Below are 18,282 nucleotides of genomic sequence, written 5' to 3'. Positions count from 1 at the left end.
TAAATCAATTTTAACAAGATAAATATAAATTGTACGCAGATGAATCCAGAATTTCTTTCACTTTTAGTAAAGGCCCTTAGTAAATTTGAATTTGTTTTGAAATGTCTGAAATGCAATCACATACTGTTTTAACTTGACATACCAGCTAAACCAACTACAAGCTGATTCAGGAGGCATTTGCTTCTCTATCACAGAGACGAGCATAAAAAAAGACAGTAAATAAATATGAAGCTTGATATAAAAAAGTAGTTTCAAATAAGTTTTAAGAATAACCCTGTACATCCCAATTCATTACTTTATCATATTCTTGAATCCTTTGCTTTATGTGAGAAAGTTTATTCTTCAGATAATCACAGCGTTCTTTTTTTTCCAGAAATGTAGGATCCTAGAAAAGAAACATAGCTATTATCTCAGCCTCTGGCTTCCTCAGCGAAAAACACAGAAACACACATTATCACCCAGAAAATGACCTTTCATAGTAGATTTTCTGGCAGCAGATTTCAAAATCTGCCTAACAAGAATAACAGGTAAGCTCTCTACATTTTTTTTCAGTGGATTTTATTTTTTAGAAGCTTTTGGTTCACAGCGAAATTGAGTTGAAGTAGAGAGCTGAGGCACCCTTAAGTATTAAAATACATTAAAAAGTAATTAATGGGGCTTCCCTGGTGGCGCAGTGGTTGAGAATCTGCCTGCCAACGCAGGGGACGCGGGTTCGAACCCTGGTCTGGGAAGATCCCACATGCCGCGGAGCAACTAGGCCCCTGAGCCACAACTACTGAGCCTGCGCGTCTGGAGCCTGTGCTCCGCAACAAGAGAGGCCGCGATAGCGAGAGGCCCGCGCGCCGCGATGAAGAGTGGCCCCCGCTCGCCACAACTAGAGAAAGCCCTCGCACAGAAACGAAGACACAACACAGCCAAAAATAAAATAACATAAATAAATAAAAATTTTAAAAAAGTAATTAATGGATTAATAAAAGCTCTCTTCATCCTCTACTAATTTGTGCAATTAAGTTAAGGATGGAATTAGAAACCTGAAAAAGAACTTAATCTTTGTGAATGAAATGTGGGTGAAGAGCTCTATATGGGTGCTCATTTCCCTGGATTCCTAAATCAGGACACAGCAGAATGTATTCAGGACAGAGACGAGAAGAAAAGGCACCTAAGGGCTTCCCTGGTGGCTCAGTGTTTAAGAATCCGCCTGCCAATGCAGAGGACACGTGTTCGGCCCTGGTCCGGGAAGATCCCACATGCCGTGGAGCAACTAAGCCCATGCACCACAACTACTGAGCCCACACGCCATAACTACTGAAACCTGTGCGCTCTAGGGCCCACGTGTCATAACTACTGAGCCCGTGTGTTGCAACTACTGAAGCCTGCACTCTGCAACAAGAAAAGCCACCGCAATGAGAAGCCCGTACACCGCAACGAAGAGTAGACCCCACTCGCTGCAACTACTGAAACCTGCACTCTGCAACAAAAAAAGCCACCGCAATGAGAAGCCTGTGCACCGCAAGGAAGAGTAGACCCCACTCGCTGCAACTAGAGAAAGCCTGCGCGCAGAGCAACGAACACCCAACGCAGCCAAAAGGTAAATTAAAAAAAAAAAAAGGCACCCAGCAGCCACCCATGGTCCCTAACAGGTAGCATCTTAAGAAATACAAAAAAACAACTACTTTAGCTGCAAGAACCTAAAATCTGTCAGTTGTCACCACTGTACCTGGATAAGAATACACTTTAAAGAAGAAAATGGTTTTACTCACATTCTTTTTTTTCTTAAACTCTTCATGGATTCTTGAAATTCTCTCATGTTCCTAAAAATAATATACTGTATATGTGAATGAAAATACTTGCAGTTACTCAAATCATATCTCAAGAATGTCTCAAGAGTACAGTGGGCGTAGGAACAGAAAACAATTTTTACCTAAGACTATAATGAAAATATTCATACACGAACAAATTCAACTCACTGGATAAATATTTGAGGGCTTACTCTTGGCCAGGCCCTGGGATCCAGGGATGAACAGTAGGGCGAGGCCCCTGCTCGTGTAAAACCTGGACCGAGTCCCAGGGCCACTGCTTGCCGGCGGTGTGACTTGGGCAAGCTCTTTACCGTAAGATTTGGTTTCCTTATCAGTAAAACGGGAATAATAACCATAACTATCTCATAGTGTTGCGAGAAGGTTCATTTATTTGAAATGATCCTTCTAAAGTGCTTGGCACATAATAACCACATTAGCTATAATTAGGTAGCATTTTCATCCCCTTTGGCAAGTTGAGACTATTCAACTTTTGAAAATAGCTAATATGAGGTTCCTTCCAACTTTATTCTAAGTTTAATAATAAATATGAAATTTGTTAAAGGGTTGAATAGTCTATCCAAAGGAAATAGGTTACTAGAGCAATGCCCTCATTTATCCAGGTAAACCTATGCTTTGGAGATTGCGAAACACTGTAAACCTAATAAATACAAAATAAAATGTAATAATTTATAGTTCTAAAAGCTTCCCCTGAGAACATTTTCCATCACAAATCCACACCCTTTTCCCAATATATTTTAACTCTTCAATGTTTTTTACATACTAAGATCATGAGCATTGTTTGTGTTTTGACTGCTTGCCATCAGTGAGATGAACCTGGTTATCCAGTTGTCATCTACATTAACAGGTCCTGGCCTGGGACTGAACTAGCTGCCTGGGGGGCAGGGGTGCTGTGCTGGAGACGCAGGCAGAGATGAGAGTTGTAAAATCTATCCTAGAGTCGGTCAGAGAGACTGAATTAGGAGGGTGAGGACTGGAGAGATTATTTTGAGCAAAACTCCTATTTGATGGGCTTAGAAAAGTCATGTGATGGTCTAATTTTTCACGGGTGCATGAGCAGTTGTGTGTGAGAACCCATGCCCCCAGCAGGCCCGCTGGGCACAGAGACACCTCCCTGGGGACGCGCTAGGGGACGAGTGAGCCTGGCCAGCAGACTCTTGCCCACGGGAAAGCTCAGCCTGTGGCTGAGAAGAAGTTCACTTTTGTGATACAATTGATATCTCCACTTTAGATAAGGCCTGGAGGAGACACCGCGACTAACTGCGGCCCTGTCATTTGGCTACTTACTTGCCAAGCCATGCTGAAAACCAAAGGAAATGACTATTGTCGAGACTGTGTACGAGTACTGTGGGAGGACTCAGTTTCTCAGCACCTGCTGTCATCAGGACCCTCCCACCCCCAATCGCACACCCACAAGCCTGAGCCCTTGCCCACGCATACACAGCCTACACACCCGACGCCACTGGGCCTGGGCTCAAAGGCCACATGTCACATTCAGGTTTCTCAGCGTTATGTCTGTTAACCAGCTTGCTCTTCCCGACCTGCGGTGATCCAGACGCTTGGTGCCTGCTCCTTCCTTCCTGCACTCCTTTCAGGGCATCTAAACCTGGTCACCCTTCTTGGACCTGTGGACCTTGCTTGTTTTCCAAATGGTACTAACTGACCCTGAACCTGCAGTATGTGCTGGATTTCTCCTGCTTCCTGGTACTGGCATCTCTTAGCCAACACCCTTCCATCAATCCAAGACTGGGAAAATGTCACTACTCTATACATTTGGCTTAGAGGACTTGTAATTACAACTCATTTAAATGTACACTTAAAGGTCTGGTCAAAACAAAGATGCCCAACTAATGCAGGTCTCAGGAGAAGAATATATCTATCTATCTATCTATATAAAAAATGTGTGTATATATTATATATACATACACTTGACATTTACTAAAAAATGCTGTATGTTTTTAAAATTTCAATTACACAAATAGATTAGATTAATACATTCTTTTAAAAAAGGACAGGATATTACACACAAATGTTCATAGCAGCATTATTTATAATAGCCAAAAAGTGGAAGCAACCCACTGTCCATCATCTGATAAATGGTATATTCACACAATGGAATATTATTAGTCCACCACAAAAAATAATGGAATATTGATTCTCGACACACAGATGAACCTTGAAAACATGATGCTACGCAAAAGAAGCCAGACGTGAGGCCACATATTATATCGCTGCATTTACCCAGACAGACAGAAAGTACATTAGTAGTTGTCAGTGGTTGGAGAGGGGGGAAATGGGGAAAAAGTGCTAATGGGTATGGGTTATTTCTTGGGGGGTGATGAAAATGTTCTGGAATTACAGTGGTAATGGTTATACCCCTTTGTGAAAATACTAAAACCCACTGAATTGTACACTTAAAAGCAGTGAATTTTATGGTATGTGAATTATTTCTCAATGAAAAAATATATGTCAGGTAAAAAACGCCATTGATTATGAGGGCATCCTGATTTCCCAGATAGTAAGATGTGAAGAAAAAAAAAAGACAGAACATTAGAGAAAACACTTCCGTCCCCTATGACTGCCATCTCCACCCTGGTTTTCCTCTCTGCCATAATCACGGTTATTGGTCTGAAGCATGAGCCTGTAGCTCATGTATGCAGCTTCAGATCCCCTCTCCATCTCTACCCACTGTGCTCCCTGGGCTTGGTGTGCTAGCTGCTCGGCTGTGACTTACCCTGGAGAACGCATGGCCACCGGCAGCTCCTCTACACCCCCGGCCACCGTCTGTGAATAAACCTTCCTCAAATTACCTTACAGTGTGCTATCTGTCTCCTCTGGGACCCTGATTGATACGGTGTGTATCTTAGGCAAATTTATATTTTACTTAAGTAAGAAAATAAAATACTGTTTAATAATTGAAGGCAAAAGACATTAAATTACATATTTTGAACTGTCACCCTGAAGATCTCAAGTGAGCTTCCGAGACAGCAGATGCAGACGGTTATGCCTTCTCTACCCTTCACACGAGGTCGGAGTTCATCCTTCCGCTACCAGAACCCCTCCCCGGCAGCTGCAGGCACGCACCTGCTGGTTTTCTGAACGATGCGGCAATCTGCTCATCACTGCATCCAGCTCATGAAACTTCCTCAAGACGGCTTGAACTTCTGCAGAGAGCTCTTTGTACTCTGAAAACTGGTCCTGGAACACAGCTTTATAGCGTTCTCGTTCATCATCCGTCTGAATCATAGGGTATTTCCTGAGGAAAAAAAATAAACCAAAGTTGAGGAGTGGCCAAGATGGCAGAGGAGGAAGACCCTGAGCTCACCTCCTCCCACAGGCATGCCTAAGTTACAACTATTTACAGAGCAACTACTGATGAGAAAGACTGGACGACTAGCAGAAGATATCTTCTACAATTAAAGATATAAAGTAGGCACCACCAGATGGATAGGAGGGTAGAGACATGGTATAGTCAGGACCCATACCCTTGGGTGGGTGACCCACAAACGGGAGGATAACTGCAAGTGCAGAGGGTCTCCCCAGTGAGTGAGGTGTCTAAGCCCCACATTGGGCTCCCCAGCACTGGAAAGACAAGCCCCGAGAACGTCTGGTTTTGAAGGTCATCAGGGCTGACTTTCGGGACTCTGAGGGCTGTGGGAAATAGAGACTCCACCCTTACAGGGCACGCACAAAATCTCACACACTCCAGGACCCAAAGCAGAAGCAGTGATCTGAAAGGAGCCTGGGTCAGACCCACCTGCTGATCCTGGAGAGCCTCCCGCAGAGGCAGGAGGCCACTGGAGCTCACCCTGGGGACACAGACACTGACAGCAGCTATGCTGGGGAGCTCATTCTACCACGAGGACACTGGTGCTGGCAGGCGCCATTCTGTAATCCTCCCTCTAGCTTGTCAGCAAAGGGACTGGGCCCTGCCCACCAGCCTGTCAGCACCGGGACTGGGATGCCTCAGGCCAAGCAGCTAGCCAGGTGGGGACACAGTGCCACCCACCAACAGGCCAGCTGTCTTCAGATCCCCTGATCCCCCTGGTGGATGGGGACAGGATCCCATCCACCAGAGGACCAACACCAGCTCTGGGACGCCTGGGCCCTGCAGCCAGAGACCCCAGGACCCAGCTCTGCCCACCAGTGGGCCAGCACTAGCCCCAGGACCCCAGGACCTGGCCCCATCGACCAGCAGGCTGGTACTAGCCCCAGGATCCCCTGGGTCCCAGCCCTGTCTACCAGCAGGCTGAAGTCATGGGACCCCCAGATCCCAGCACACCCACCAGAAGGCCAGCATCAGCGCTGAGACACTCTGGGTCCCTAAGCCAGCTGCCCTGGGATCTGACACCAGCTTTGAGACACTCTGGACCCCACACAGCCAGCCATGTCAGGAACCAGTCTCACTCAAGCAGGCTGACACTAGATATGGGACTCCCAGGCCTGTAGCCACCAACCCTGGAAACCAGCTCTGCCCATCCATGGACCAGCACTAGCCCTGGGACCCCTCAGGACTCCACAGACAGCAACCTTATGACCCAGCTCCACCCACCAGTGGCCGGCAGCCTCCACACAAGGCAGGGCCTGGCAACCAACAGGACTGGGGGCTGGCCATGCCTATCAGACCACCCACAGTAGTCAGCCTGCCACAACAGAAGGACCCACACAGCCCACAAAGGGGACACCATTAGAGCATATAGCCCTGGTGACCAGAAGGGAGTGCACTGCTGGGACACACAGGACGTCTTCTACAAAAGGCCACTTCTCCAAGGTCGAGAAACAAAACCAACCTACCAAATACACAGAAATAAAACAGCAAATTAGGCAAAATTAGGCTACAGGCAATTATGTTCCAAATGAAGCAACACGATAAAACTCCAGAAAAACCAAGTAAAGTGGAAATAGGCGAACTACCCAATAATACTCATAAACATGTTCAAAGAACTTGGGAGAAGAATGGATGAACAGAGTGAGAAGTTAGAAGTTTCAAACAAAGAGTGAAAAAATAAAAAGACATATTAAGCACAGCTGAAGAATACAGTAACTAAAATGAAAAATATACTAAAAGGAATCAACAGTAGATTAGATGATACAGAGCAACGGATCAGCTAACTGGAAGACAGAGCAGTGGAAATGACTCAAGCTGAATGGAAAAAAGAAAAGAAAAAAAAAAAAAGGAGAACAGTTTAAGAGACCTCTGGGACAACATCATGCATACTAACATTCACATTATAGGGGTCCCAGAAGGCGAATAGAGAGAGAAAGGGGCAGAGAACATATTTGGAGACATAATAGCTGAAAACTTCCCTAACCTGGGCAGCAAGGGAAAAGCAACAATTTACTACAAGGGAACTGGCATAAGGTTACCACATGACTTTTCAGTAAAAACTCTGCAGGCCAGAAAGGAGTGACATAATATATTTAAAGTGATGATAAGGAAACACCTACAACCAAGAATACTCCACCTCAGCGGTCCCCACCCTTTTTGGCACTAGGGACCAGTTTCATGGAAGACAATTTTTCCACGGACGGGGTGGGGGTGTGGGATGGGTCAGGTGGTAATGCGAGTGATGGGGAGCGATGGAGAGCAGCAGATGAAGCTTCGCTCGCTTGCCCACCCCTCACCTCCTGCTGTGCGGCCCAGTTCCTAACAGGGATTGGTACCGGTCCGCAGCCCTGGGGTTGGGGACCCCTGCTCTACCTGGCAAGGCTTTTGTTCAGATTTGTTGGAGAGATCAAAAGTTTTACAGACAAGCAAAAGAGAAAAGAGTCAGCACCACCAAACCAGCTTTACAAGAAATGTTAAAGGAACTTCTCTAAGTAGAAAAGAAAAGGCCACAGCTAGAAATCTGAAAATTACAAAAGGAAAAATCTTACTGGCAAAGGCAAATATACAGTAAAGGTAGTAAATCAGCCCTGTTACAAAGCCAGTAGGAAGGTTAAAATACAAAAGTCATAAAGTCATCTATATCCCCAATAAGTAGTTAAGGGAGACACAAAACAAAAAGATGTAAAATTTGATGTCAAAAACAGTAAATGCTGGGGATGGAGAGCAAAATATAGGGTTGTTAAAATGTGTTCAAACTTAAGAGATCAGCAACTTAAAATAATCACAGATATATATATATATATACAGTTTGCTATATATAAATCTCATGGTAACCCAAACCAAAAATCTATAATAGAGGGGACTTCCCTGGTGGTCCAGTAGCTAAGACTCCACGCTCCCAATGCAGGAGGGCCAGGTTCAATCTCTGGTCAGGGAACTAGATCCCACATGCATGCCGCAACTAAGAGTTCACATGTGGCAACTAAAGATCCCGCATGCCACAATGAAGATACCACATGCCGCAACTAAGACCTGGTGTGGCCAAATAAATAAAAAAATATTTTAAAAAAATCTATAATAGATACGCACACAAAAAAGAGCAAGAAATCCAAACATAACACTAATGATAGTCATCAAATCATAAGGAAAGAGAGCAAAAGAAGAAGAAAGGAACAAAAAAGAACCATAAAAACAACTCCCAAACAATTAACAAAATGGCAATATGTACACACCTATGAATAATTATTTTAAATGTAAATGGACTAAATGCTCCAATCAAAAGACACAGAATGTTTGAAAGGAATATTACTGAGCCATAAAAAAGAATGAATGTTATGTGGCAGCCTGGATGGGAGGGGAGTTTGGGGGAGAATGGATACATGCATATGTATGGCTGAGTCCCTTTGCTGTGCACCTGAAACTATCACAACATTGTTAACCGGCTATACTCCAATATAAAATAAAAAGTTAAAAAAAAAAAAGGAATGAAATCTTGCCATTTGCAACAACATGGATGGACCTAGAGGGTATCATGCTTACTGAAATAAGTCAAACAGAGAAAGACAAATACTGTATGATTTCACTTACATGAGGAATCTAGAAAACAAAACAACTGAACAAATATAACCAAACAGAAACAGACTCATAGGTACAGAGAACAAACAGGTGGTTGCCAGAGGGGAGGGGGGTGGGGGAAGTGAAGAAATAGGTGAAGGAGATTAAGAGGTAAAAACTTCCAGATGCAAAATAAATGAGTCACAGGTACAACATGTACAGTATGGGGAATACAGTCAATAACTATGTAATATCTTTGTACAGTGAGAAATAATAACCGGAGTTATCCTGGGGATGATTTTGAAATGTATAGAAATATACATTTCACTGTGTTGTGCACCAGGAACTAACAGTGCTGTAGGTCAATTATACTTCAAAAACAAACAGACAAACTCATAGAAAAAGAGATCAGATTTTTGGTTACCAGAGGCGGGGGGAGGAAGTAGGGGGAGAGAGAATTGGATGAAGGTAGTCAAAACCTATAAACTTCCAGTTATAAGATAAATAAGTATTAGTGATGTAATGTACAACATGATAAATATAATTAACACTGCTGTATGTTACATATGAAAGTTAAGAGAGTAAATCCTAAGAGTCCTCATCACAAGGAAAAAATTTTTTTCTATTTCTTTAATTTTGTATCTATATGAGATGACGGGTGCTCACTAAACCTACTGTGATAATCATTTCAGGATGCATGTAAGTCAAACCATTACGCTGCACACTTCAAACTTATACAGTGCTATAGGTCAATTATATCTCAATAAAACTGGAAGAAAAAAATAAGGTGAAGTGACAACTTTTCACTAAAACAAGAGGAATAGGAAATCAGCTTATTAGCTTATTCCTCAACGACCATACTGTACCTTCAATTCAATATACTACCTCTCAGGAAACAAACAACTGTTCAAATATAATTGACTTTAAGCAGAGTATTAACTTGTAGACAAACAGACGAGAGAAAACCCAAATGGAACCTCTCTATTTTTACCTTGAAGAAGGACTTAGGTAGATACTCACGCCACATAATCTGGCATCACGATCGGTTTCGGGATGTGGCCAGGGGGGATATGTCCACTCAGTCGCTCAGGTTTCATTTTTGTTGCTCTCAGTTCTTTAAAATTAACTTCTTGGTCTCTCTGTCTGTCACAACCGGTGGCCATGTCACACTACAGTTAGAGAGAAAAAGAGGATTTATTTATAAATGAAGGCAGAAGAAAAAAAAAAAATCCCAACTTTATTCTTAGAAGGAAACTGGGGGGTGGGAGTAGGAGGAAGAAAAGTAGAGACAGCAATCAACAATTTCCCTTCAGAATTACGTGTTTTATAGTCACCTAGTTGTTCTGAACACTTTTGTAACAGTTAAGGGAAACACAGTGAGCTACGAGAGTATATAATAAATAAAACACCCTCCAATCCCAATCGTGGGATCATCAAAGGTGGATGATGAAATGGTAAATGTGTCTTAAGTACTTTTAAGATTAATACCCCAACTAACTGTAAAAGAACAGAAAATGTAGTTCAAAATAAGAAATTCAGCGATAAAAATGGAACAAGTCGACTTAAATGGAAAGAGAAAAAAATGACACCAGCAACTTGAGATGAATCAATTACAAGTAGCCACTGAGTAGGTCAGAATGGGGGACGAGTAACGTTGCTTCATCATCTGAAAAGGAGAGCAAGCAAAACCAAGGGAAGGGCGGTGGATGTCTTTACTTTCCCAGGTGTTCTTAACCTGCGGTTCCTTGAAGAGGTCCATGAGAATGCTGGAGATAGTGGTTTAAGTCACCTGGCTTCTACACTGGAGAGCTCCTAGAGGTCTCTGTAGGAAAAGGATCCATTTAAAGAGGGGGAAAGAACATGAGACAGAAATGCCCAAGGAGGAAGCATGGGGACAGACCTTAAGAGCTAAAATAGGGCTTCCCTGGTGGTACAGTGGTTAATAAGAGTCCACCTACCAATGCAGGGGACACGGGTTTGAGCCCTGGTCCGGCAAGATCCCACACGTGCGGAGCAACTGGGCCCGTGTGCCACAACTACTGAGCCTGCGCCCTAGAGCCCACGAGCCACAACTACTGAGCCTGCGTGCCGCAACTACTGAAGCCCACGCTCTAGAGCCCACATGCCACAACTGCGGAGCCCGTGTGTCTAGAGCCTGTGCTCCACAGCAAGAGAAGCCACCGCAATGAGAAGCCTGTGCACCACAAAGAAGAATAGCCCCCTCTCGCTGCAACTAGAGAAAGCCGGCACACAGCAATGAAGACCCAATGCAGCCAAAAATAAAAATAAATAAATAAATAAATTTATTAAAAAAAAAAAAAAAAAAGAGCTAAAATAGCTAACAGGAGGGACGAATTAGTGGAAGACCCAGGGGAGCCCACTCCAGAATGGGCAGGGTGAGGTGGATGTGTAGCTTTGGGGTTAGGAAAAGAGTGCTTGGGGGCCCCACTGGGCAGCGCCCAGAACACCAACCAAATTGGTGAGGCTGGTGGATGCCAGGAGAGGGGTTTCCATGTTACACATAAAGGAGCAAGGTTCAGAGAGGTTCAGTAAATTCTCCAAGGTCTCAAGGCTCTGAGTGGAAAAGCCGCAATGAAAACCCAGCACTCTTCCGGGAATTCCCTGGCAGTCCAGCGGTTACAACTCCTCGCTCTTACGGCCGAGGGCCTGGGTCCTATAAGCTGCATGGCACGGCCAAAAAAAAAACACACCTAAAAACCAAAACCCAACCAACCAACCAAACAAGCCAGCACTTTTTTGGCTCGTTGATTCTTTAAATGAGCAACACGAGGAAACAGGTTTACTTAAATGTATACTGCTCAATCCTAAAGCTAGAAATGAGTTTGTGATGGGGAGGGGGGCGGGCAAAGCCATACTGCTTGAGCACGTTGATCCCATGACACAGAAGAAAGCTCCCTCCACTCACCCCTTGGGGCTTCAGTCCATGCTTGCTGAATTAAACTCGCCGAACTAACCGAGAGTTGCTCGGGAACGACCTGACTCCATTGAAAACAAAATATAAAACAAGATTTTAAAAAACCTTGCTCTTTACCTTGTCAGGCAGCTTTTAAAATCCTTTGTTTCCTGATTTCTCTATCTCTGAGGCTGCCTTTGAGGTCTGGTTTAACAGTAGCTCATTCTAGAAACTACCAGCTGTTAACTCACCAAATAGCGCAGCCCACGGATTAGTGGGTTAGTCGGATTAGATGTGGAGGCTGCTGACCTGCCCTGGGGTAGGGCTACCAAGAGGGGAAGCTTGCACCCGAGGCGCTGGGTGGAAGGGGAGCCAGGTCCCCTCGGCCAGAAAGGACGCCCAGCCATCGGCCCCAAACAGCAAGAACATGAGCGGGGAGCAGAAAACCCAGAGGAAAGGAGATCAAACAAGAGTATTTCAGGAAACATATTCTGAGGTCAGTATCTATCCCACTTTGTTCCTCGCTGGTCGGGATGTCATTTCTTCATCCTAATGAATTCTTTTATGTTTAATCTTGAAAAATCCATCATGGTACTAAAATTCGGGGAAACTTTTTTGGCTTAAATAAGTGGATTTCCATTTCATGGCATCCCTTTTTAGCTTCTAAGTATTTAACCATCCGTTTCTCCCGCGGCTGCCTGAGGAGTGGCCAGGGAGCACACTGACTCCCTAGTCAGCAGCTCCAGGCGTCAGGCTCGGTTTTCCTGGTCAAAATCACGAATTCTACCCAGGTAGTCACGTTGGGGAGGAGAGTCCATATGAGTTTTCTCCCCTCTCAGGTAAAGTTTTTTCAAGTAGAAACTATTCTTGCCCATCTCTAATTCCAAGATTCACCTTTTAATATAAAAAGGGAGTTCTAAGAAGTCAGAATATTTCCACACAGACTATTTCACCTGCTTTACTTTTTTTTTTCTGTTTTTATGCTCTTAAAATTTTCTTTCACTCTTTTTGGGTGAACCTCACTGATCATCAGTGCAGAAAACCCTACTGGGGAAAAAATATCTAGAACTAGATATGACTCAAAAAATTAAAATCTCTTCGGTCTTTCACGGGAAGGAGGTAGTTGGGCTCCAGCCCTGGGACACACCACTTTCAAACAGTACTCCTGACTACAAACACACGGCCCCAGATTTCATAGGACCTTTCTTTGCATCTAGCAAAAACTAGCCTTGTCAGCACATATAAGAAAAGCTTTACTATGAAGCAAGAGAAAGTAATTAAGCCATGGGGTAAGTAATGCTATGGATATAATTACTAAGGTTTTCAAATTAAAAATGGGCTGAATGGGACTTCCCTGGTGGCGCAGTGGTTAAGGATCCGCCTGTCAATGCAGGGGACACGGGTTCAAGCTCTGGTCCAGGAAGATCCCACATGCCGCAGAGCAACTAAGCCCGTGCACCACAACTACTGAGCCCGTGCTCTAGACCCACGTGCTACAACTACTGAAGCCCGTGTGCCTAGAGCCTGTGCTCTGCAACAAGAGAAGCCACCGCAATGAGAAGCCCGTGCACCACAATGAAGAGTAGCCCCCGCTCACCACAACTAGAGAAAGCCCGCGTGCAGCAACGATGACCCAAAGCAGCCAAAAATAAATAAATAATAATAAAATTTTTAAAAAATTAAATTTAAATATGTAAGGAGAACCAACTAGGTTCACTTGTAGAAGCTTCATCTAACAAAATTAAAAGATGCTACAAATAGCCTTGTCTGATCTGCTCCTCTTAGTATTAGAAAAAAGCTGAGGGACTTCCCTGGTGGTGCAGTGGTTAAGAATCCGCCTACCAATGCAGGGGACACAGGTTTGATCCCTGGGCTGGGAAGATCCCACATGCCGTGGAGCAACTAAGCCTGTGCCCCACAACTACTGAGCCTGCGCTCTAGAGCCCACGAGCCAGAACTACTGAGCCCGCGCGCCACAACTACTGAAGCCCGCGTGCCTAGAGCCCGTGCTGCACAACAAGAGAAGCCATGACAATGAGAAGCCCGCGAACCGCAACGAAGAGTAGCCCCCACTCACCGCAACTAGAGAAAGCCCACACAAGCAACGAAGACCCAACGCAGCCAAAATGTAAATAAATAAAATTTTAAAAAGAATTAAAAAAAAAAAGAAAGAAAAAAGCTGAAAGTCCTATTATGAACTTAATGCAATAGATACACTTTTACAGACAGATGATCTACTCTATAGATAAACAGATAAGAGAGAAAATTATTTAACAAATCTAGAGATAAAATATAACGTGAACTTTATTCTTACCATTTTCCTTTTCGATGGCAATGATGGCTCACTTATCTGGAACAAAGAGAGTTAAAATGACTTTTCAGAGGTGTGTGAAGCTACTTTGCAAATATTTTTGTCCATTTGCATCTATAGCCCAATCTCAATTTTACAGATGTTGATTCTCTACTGTACAGATGATCCTCCTACTCTTTTGGCCACGTTTTGATGGGCCAGTGGAGAACCAGAGGAGCAGGGATAACTGTGATTCCCTGTCAATCAGGAGCAGAGAGCAGAGTTGGAAATACGGAGATGGTGGTGACTCTTATGTGAGTTGCTTTGAATTACCTAGAGATTTTATTTATTCTTGGTTCCTATTACCTTGCACGATTAAAGAGTTTGGGATGGTTAAATTATAAAATTAATAGAAAAAAGCTATATGCCATTATGTCTTTTAACATTTAGGAAGTTATAGCAACACACAAACAGGAATCATAGGTGACTCAAGTTTAATTAACCATTATGTGAAGTCTTATAAAAACAAATTTTTGTTGAGGAAAGGAAAAGAAATAAAAGTACTGTTGATAACAGTCATATTCATGTAGAATTTGAAATGATATTAAGAACTTCATTGTTATTAAACTTATATAAGATTATAAGGAAGTGTGTGCTTCACTATCTGGATTTCACACTGATTAGAATTTGAAGTTCCTTGCTTTGTATACACAGATGTAAATTTAAAAAATAGGTGGCTCAGTGGTTAAGAATCCGCCTGCCAATGCAGGGGACATGGCTTTGAGCCCTGGTCCGGGAAGATCCCACATGCCGTGGAGCAACTAAACCCGTGCACCACAACTACTGAGACTGCGCTCTAGAGCCCATGAGCCACAACTAGTGAGCCCGCGCTCCATAACAAGAGAAGCCACCGCAATGAGAAGCCCACGTACCGCAGCAAAGAGTAGCCCCCGCTCAACTCAACTAGAGAAAGCCTGCGCGCAGCAACGAAGACCCAATGCAGCCAAAAATAAATAAATTAAATAAATAAATTAAAAAAAAATATGTTTACAGTGCTGAGATAAATTTTGAGAAACAACTTGAATCTATGTCAAGTTCTAGTAAGATAAATATATTTTATGACACTAGAGTATGGGGTTCCGTGTAGAACACATAAGGTACCTATTATAAAGTTAGTCAAGTTTTTTGCTGTTGTTATGAATAAGATTAAAAAAAAATACATAGGTCAGTGAGTAAATACGTAGGTTATTGAGTATATAAGGAAGGATTTTATTTTTAGCTATAGTTTTGCCCAATATACACCATGTGCCATTGTACCTAGGAAGTCTTTGGAAAAGTGGGGAAAAAAAATGCACGGTATAGTTGACTTAAAATTAAGAAAATATTGAAGGTAATACTGACATTTTCAGAGGCACAGGAAATTCTACTATACACTCCTCCTTAGAAGAAGAAAGCAAAACATCAACTTATTTCAGGGAATAATGAAGTTAGCAGAACATACTCTAACATTTTTGCTACCTTTCCTAAGAAAATATTTTTAATAGGGCTTTTATATAATCTTATGCAGGTATTATCATCATTTCTTCTTTGTAGAAATTCAGTAGTTGTTTTCCCCTTAAGTATCGGACAGACAATACTGCAACCGACAAACTATATATTGTATTACACATCTGGGGTCTACCTGCAACATTCTACAAATGACACACCAGAGTGCGTTATCCTGGTCAGAGCATATCAGATGCTGAGTGGGGCCTTTTGAACTTCGGACCCTTAAAAACAACAACAGCTTTGTTTTGAGAACTATACATATTTAAGGAGGGAGGAAACAGAAAGAAAGAAGAAAGATCGTGAAATCCCTTACCTCCTGTTGCTCCATGTATTCCCTGTGTCTCCGAGCCGCCTCGTGCCTCCATAACTTCAGGCAAACCAAAGCTCCAATGAGATAAACAATCATGGTGACAAAGAGGAAGATCATCGCTGCTATCTGTCCTCCTTCCACCCGGCAGAACGCTGCATTCACTGGTGTGTTAAATAATGGATAGTAGCAGAGTCCACCTCGGTTGGTATCGTTCACATAGACTATGGCTGCGGCCATGTACAAGATAAACAAGGAGACGTTAATCCCAAATTCAGTTAGGGGCCACCAATTTGAGTCCAAAAGAATGGTCCGATAATACATGGACATGCCAAGCACCAGAATAATAATGGTGGTGATCCAAGCCAATCCAGCAACCACAAGCACAAAAGGGGTTTTGGGGCCACTATAGTAATAGCCCCCATACATACTGCCCAGGCCGCCAACGCCTCCCATGCCATAGGGCTGTGAATATCCGAACAGGTTATACCACTCGCTGTCCTTGTGAATGTACGCCGTGACACAAGCGAAGACGCCGGCCCCCAGAAGCAGCTCCACCACACCCAGAATCCGCAGCAGGCCTGCCCATGACTTCATGTAGGAATACCTCAGGTGATAATCCTCCACCTTCTCACTGTAGGTTCGGGCTGTGTGTGTGCGTCGGCCTAGGGATCCGTAGGGATCGTGGGGAAACACTGCCTCGGCCTCTTTCCGGGAACGACAGCTGCCTTCTGACCCGCCCTGAGGATCTTTGCAGGAGTTGGGGGGTGAACAGTGGTTTGGTCTTGCGGGAGAGGCTGGAGGTGAACACTCCACTCCATCGGAGATGTATCTGATGTCTGACACCGGCTTATCCCACTCTGGGTCCTTTTTCTTCCCTCTGAAGAAGTTCTTCCAGGACTCAGGGACAAAGCGCCTTACAGGCTTGAGATCTGGCGCTACGGCCGGTTCCTCTGTGTCACTTGAGTAGAATTCTGGGCCGAATGGTGGCTGTAATGGGAGAGGGGGAGGTGGCAATGGATCAGCGCTCACAGCCAGCTCACTGTCGTGAAGAGTCTGGAAGGTTCTTACGGTGCCATCTTGATAGTCTGAGTCCCTTGGGACCTCATCGTAGTGCCTGTCCCGATTCCTGGATCTCCCGTCACTTGACAACATTTGTGATGTTCACACCTGGGGCCAAGATTAAAGTTATCACTTATGCTTAGTTATTTATCCTTTCAATGATGCCGGTTTTATTCACTTAGTAGCAAATGATCATATTCAGGAAACCAACATGATCATATCTAATTATCATGATATATAAAAATGACAACATAAATCATGTACACTTTAAACATGTGTAACAATTATGTTAGCCAGGGATCTACTAATTATTCTATGAGATTTTAAGGGCAATCAAAATTTTAAATCTTAGCTCTTGATTAAAACATAAGTTGAATTTACCTATGAGCCCTATAAACAACAAAATCCAAAAATCCAAAAATGAGACTAAATTTTAATAATACAGGATGCTAACACATTCCAAGTAGAGTCCTTTCCTCAAATATCTAAATCAACATATTTAAGAGTTTGAACATACCAAAATGTGATGGGTCAGCAAATACTCTTCACTTTCATTAACTGAAGTCTGCTTTGGAATGGCCCAGGAGAAGCAGTCTGATAAACACAGGGAGTGGCGAGTCCCTTTCTTTTCTAACTCGGGAAGTCACGTTACAGGAGTTGCTTCTTCCGCTCTAATAGTATAACACTAGATGCTAGATATAAAAAATTGAATTCTCAGAAAAAAAAAATCACCAAAGGCTAAGATTCCCTGAAAGTACAGCACAGAGCGGCAGCAATGGCCATGGATATCACTCTTTCCAGAGCAATTATTTAAAGGTGACTTGCTGTTGCCATGGAAAGACTCAAAAAGTATCTTACAGGGTATTCAATCCACCTGAAAAATAAAGCATAGAAAAAGCACTTTTTATCAAACCTGTTGATTTCCTTCATGAAATCAATGACCTGGACATGTATGTAAAAAGGAAACTATTTGCTAATATAACTACTAGGTTTAAGGCACAATGATTTTCTCCCTCAAATTGCTCATGAGTATTTACTGAAGACTCGCTGGACACATGGTATTGTACTTGGCACTGTAAAGGTCTCAAAATTAAAGCTGGTAATCCCACCTTTACGGTGTTGAACAATTTAGAAACTCCTAAGGCTTTGTTGTGTTTTACTTTGTAAAATGGAGATCTATCACTCAACAAGTATTTACCGAGTGCCTGCCATGCACCAGGCTTGCTGAAGATGTATCAGTGAACAAAGCCAATGGAAATCCTTGCCTTCATGGAGCTTAAATTCCAGTGGGGGGGGCGGGGGTGACAGATGATAGATAAAGCAAGTGAAATATATCGGATGCCAAGGAACAAAGTTAAGAAAGAGGATAAGAAGTGCAGTGTGGACAGGGTGTTATAATTTTAAACAGAGTGACGAGGGAAGTCTTCAGAGAGAACATGACATCTGAATATAGAAATGAAG

At 43.3% G+C, this 18,282-nt stretch overlaps 1 protein-coding gene across 2 annotated transcripts; it reads right to left on the bottom strand.

Annotated features, from left to right (window-relative positions):
- Window positions 1-52: 52 nt before the first annotated feature.
- On the bottom strand, window positions 53-17,669 carry MARVELD2 (MARVEL domain containing 2). Of its 2 annotated transcripts, XM_068533261.1 has the most exons (7): window positions 17,339-17,669; window positions 15,766-16,929; window positions 13,929-13,964; window positions 9,721-9,869; window positions 4,902-5,073; window positions 1,761-1,811; window positions 53-385 (listed from the first exon to the last, which is right to left on the bottom strand). In XM_068533261.1, exons 2-7 carry the CDS (start codon window positions 16,912-16,914, stop codon window positions 263-265), a joined length of 1,680 nt encoding a protein of 559 aa, XP_068389362.1. In that variant the 5' UTR covers window positions 16,915-16,929; window positions 17,339-17,669; the 3' UTR covers window positions 53-262. The 2 variants fall into 2 exon arrangements, with proteins under 2 accessions (XP_068389362.1, XP_068389372.1); XM_068533271.1 differs by lacking the exon at window positions 13,929-13,964.
- Between the last annotated feature and the right edge of the window lie 613 nt (window positions 17,670-18,282).

This window comes from Eschrichtius robustus, chromosome 2, assembly GCF_028021215.1.
Source record: "Eschrichtius robustus isolate mEscRob2 chromosome 2, mEscRob2.pri, whole genome shotgun sequence".
Taxonomy (NCBI): Eukaryota; Metazoa; Chordata; class Mammalia; order Artiodactyla; family Eschrichtiidae; genus Eschrichtius; species Eschrichtius robustus.
Note: the sequence above shows the minus strand (reverse complement) of the source record. Positions and strands in the feature narration are given on the sequence as shown.

Excerpts from the sequence above, each read along its gene's own strand:
- MARVELD2 (XM_068533261.1), bottom strand. The coding sequence starts at position 16,914 with ATGTTGTCAAGTGACGGGAGATCCAGGAATCGGGACAGGCACTACGAT. Across the intron at positions 13,965-15,765 it reads AATACATGGAGCAACAGGAG|ATAAGTGAGCCATCATTGCC; the intron begins GTAAGGGATTTC and ends TCTTTGTTCCAG. Across the intron at positions 5,074-9,720 it reads GTGATGCCAGATTATGTGGC|GAAATACCCTATGATTCAGA; the intron begins GTGAGTATCTAC and ends TTTTTTCCTCAG.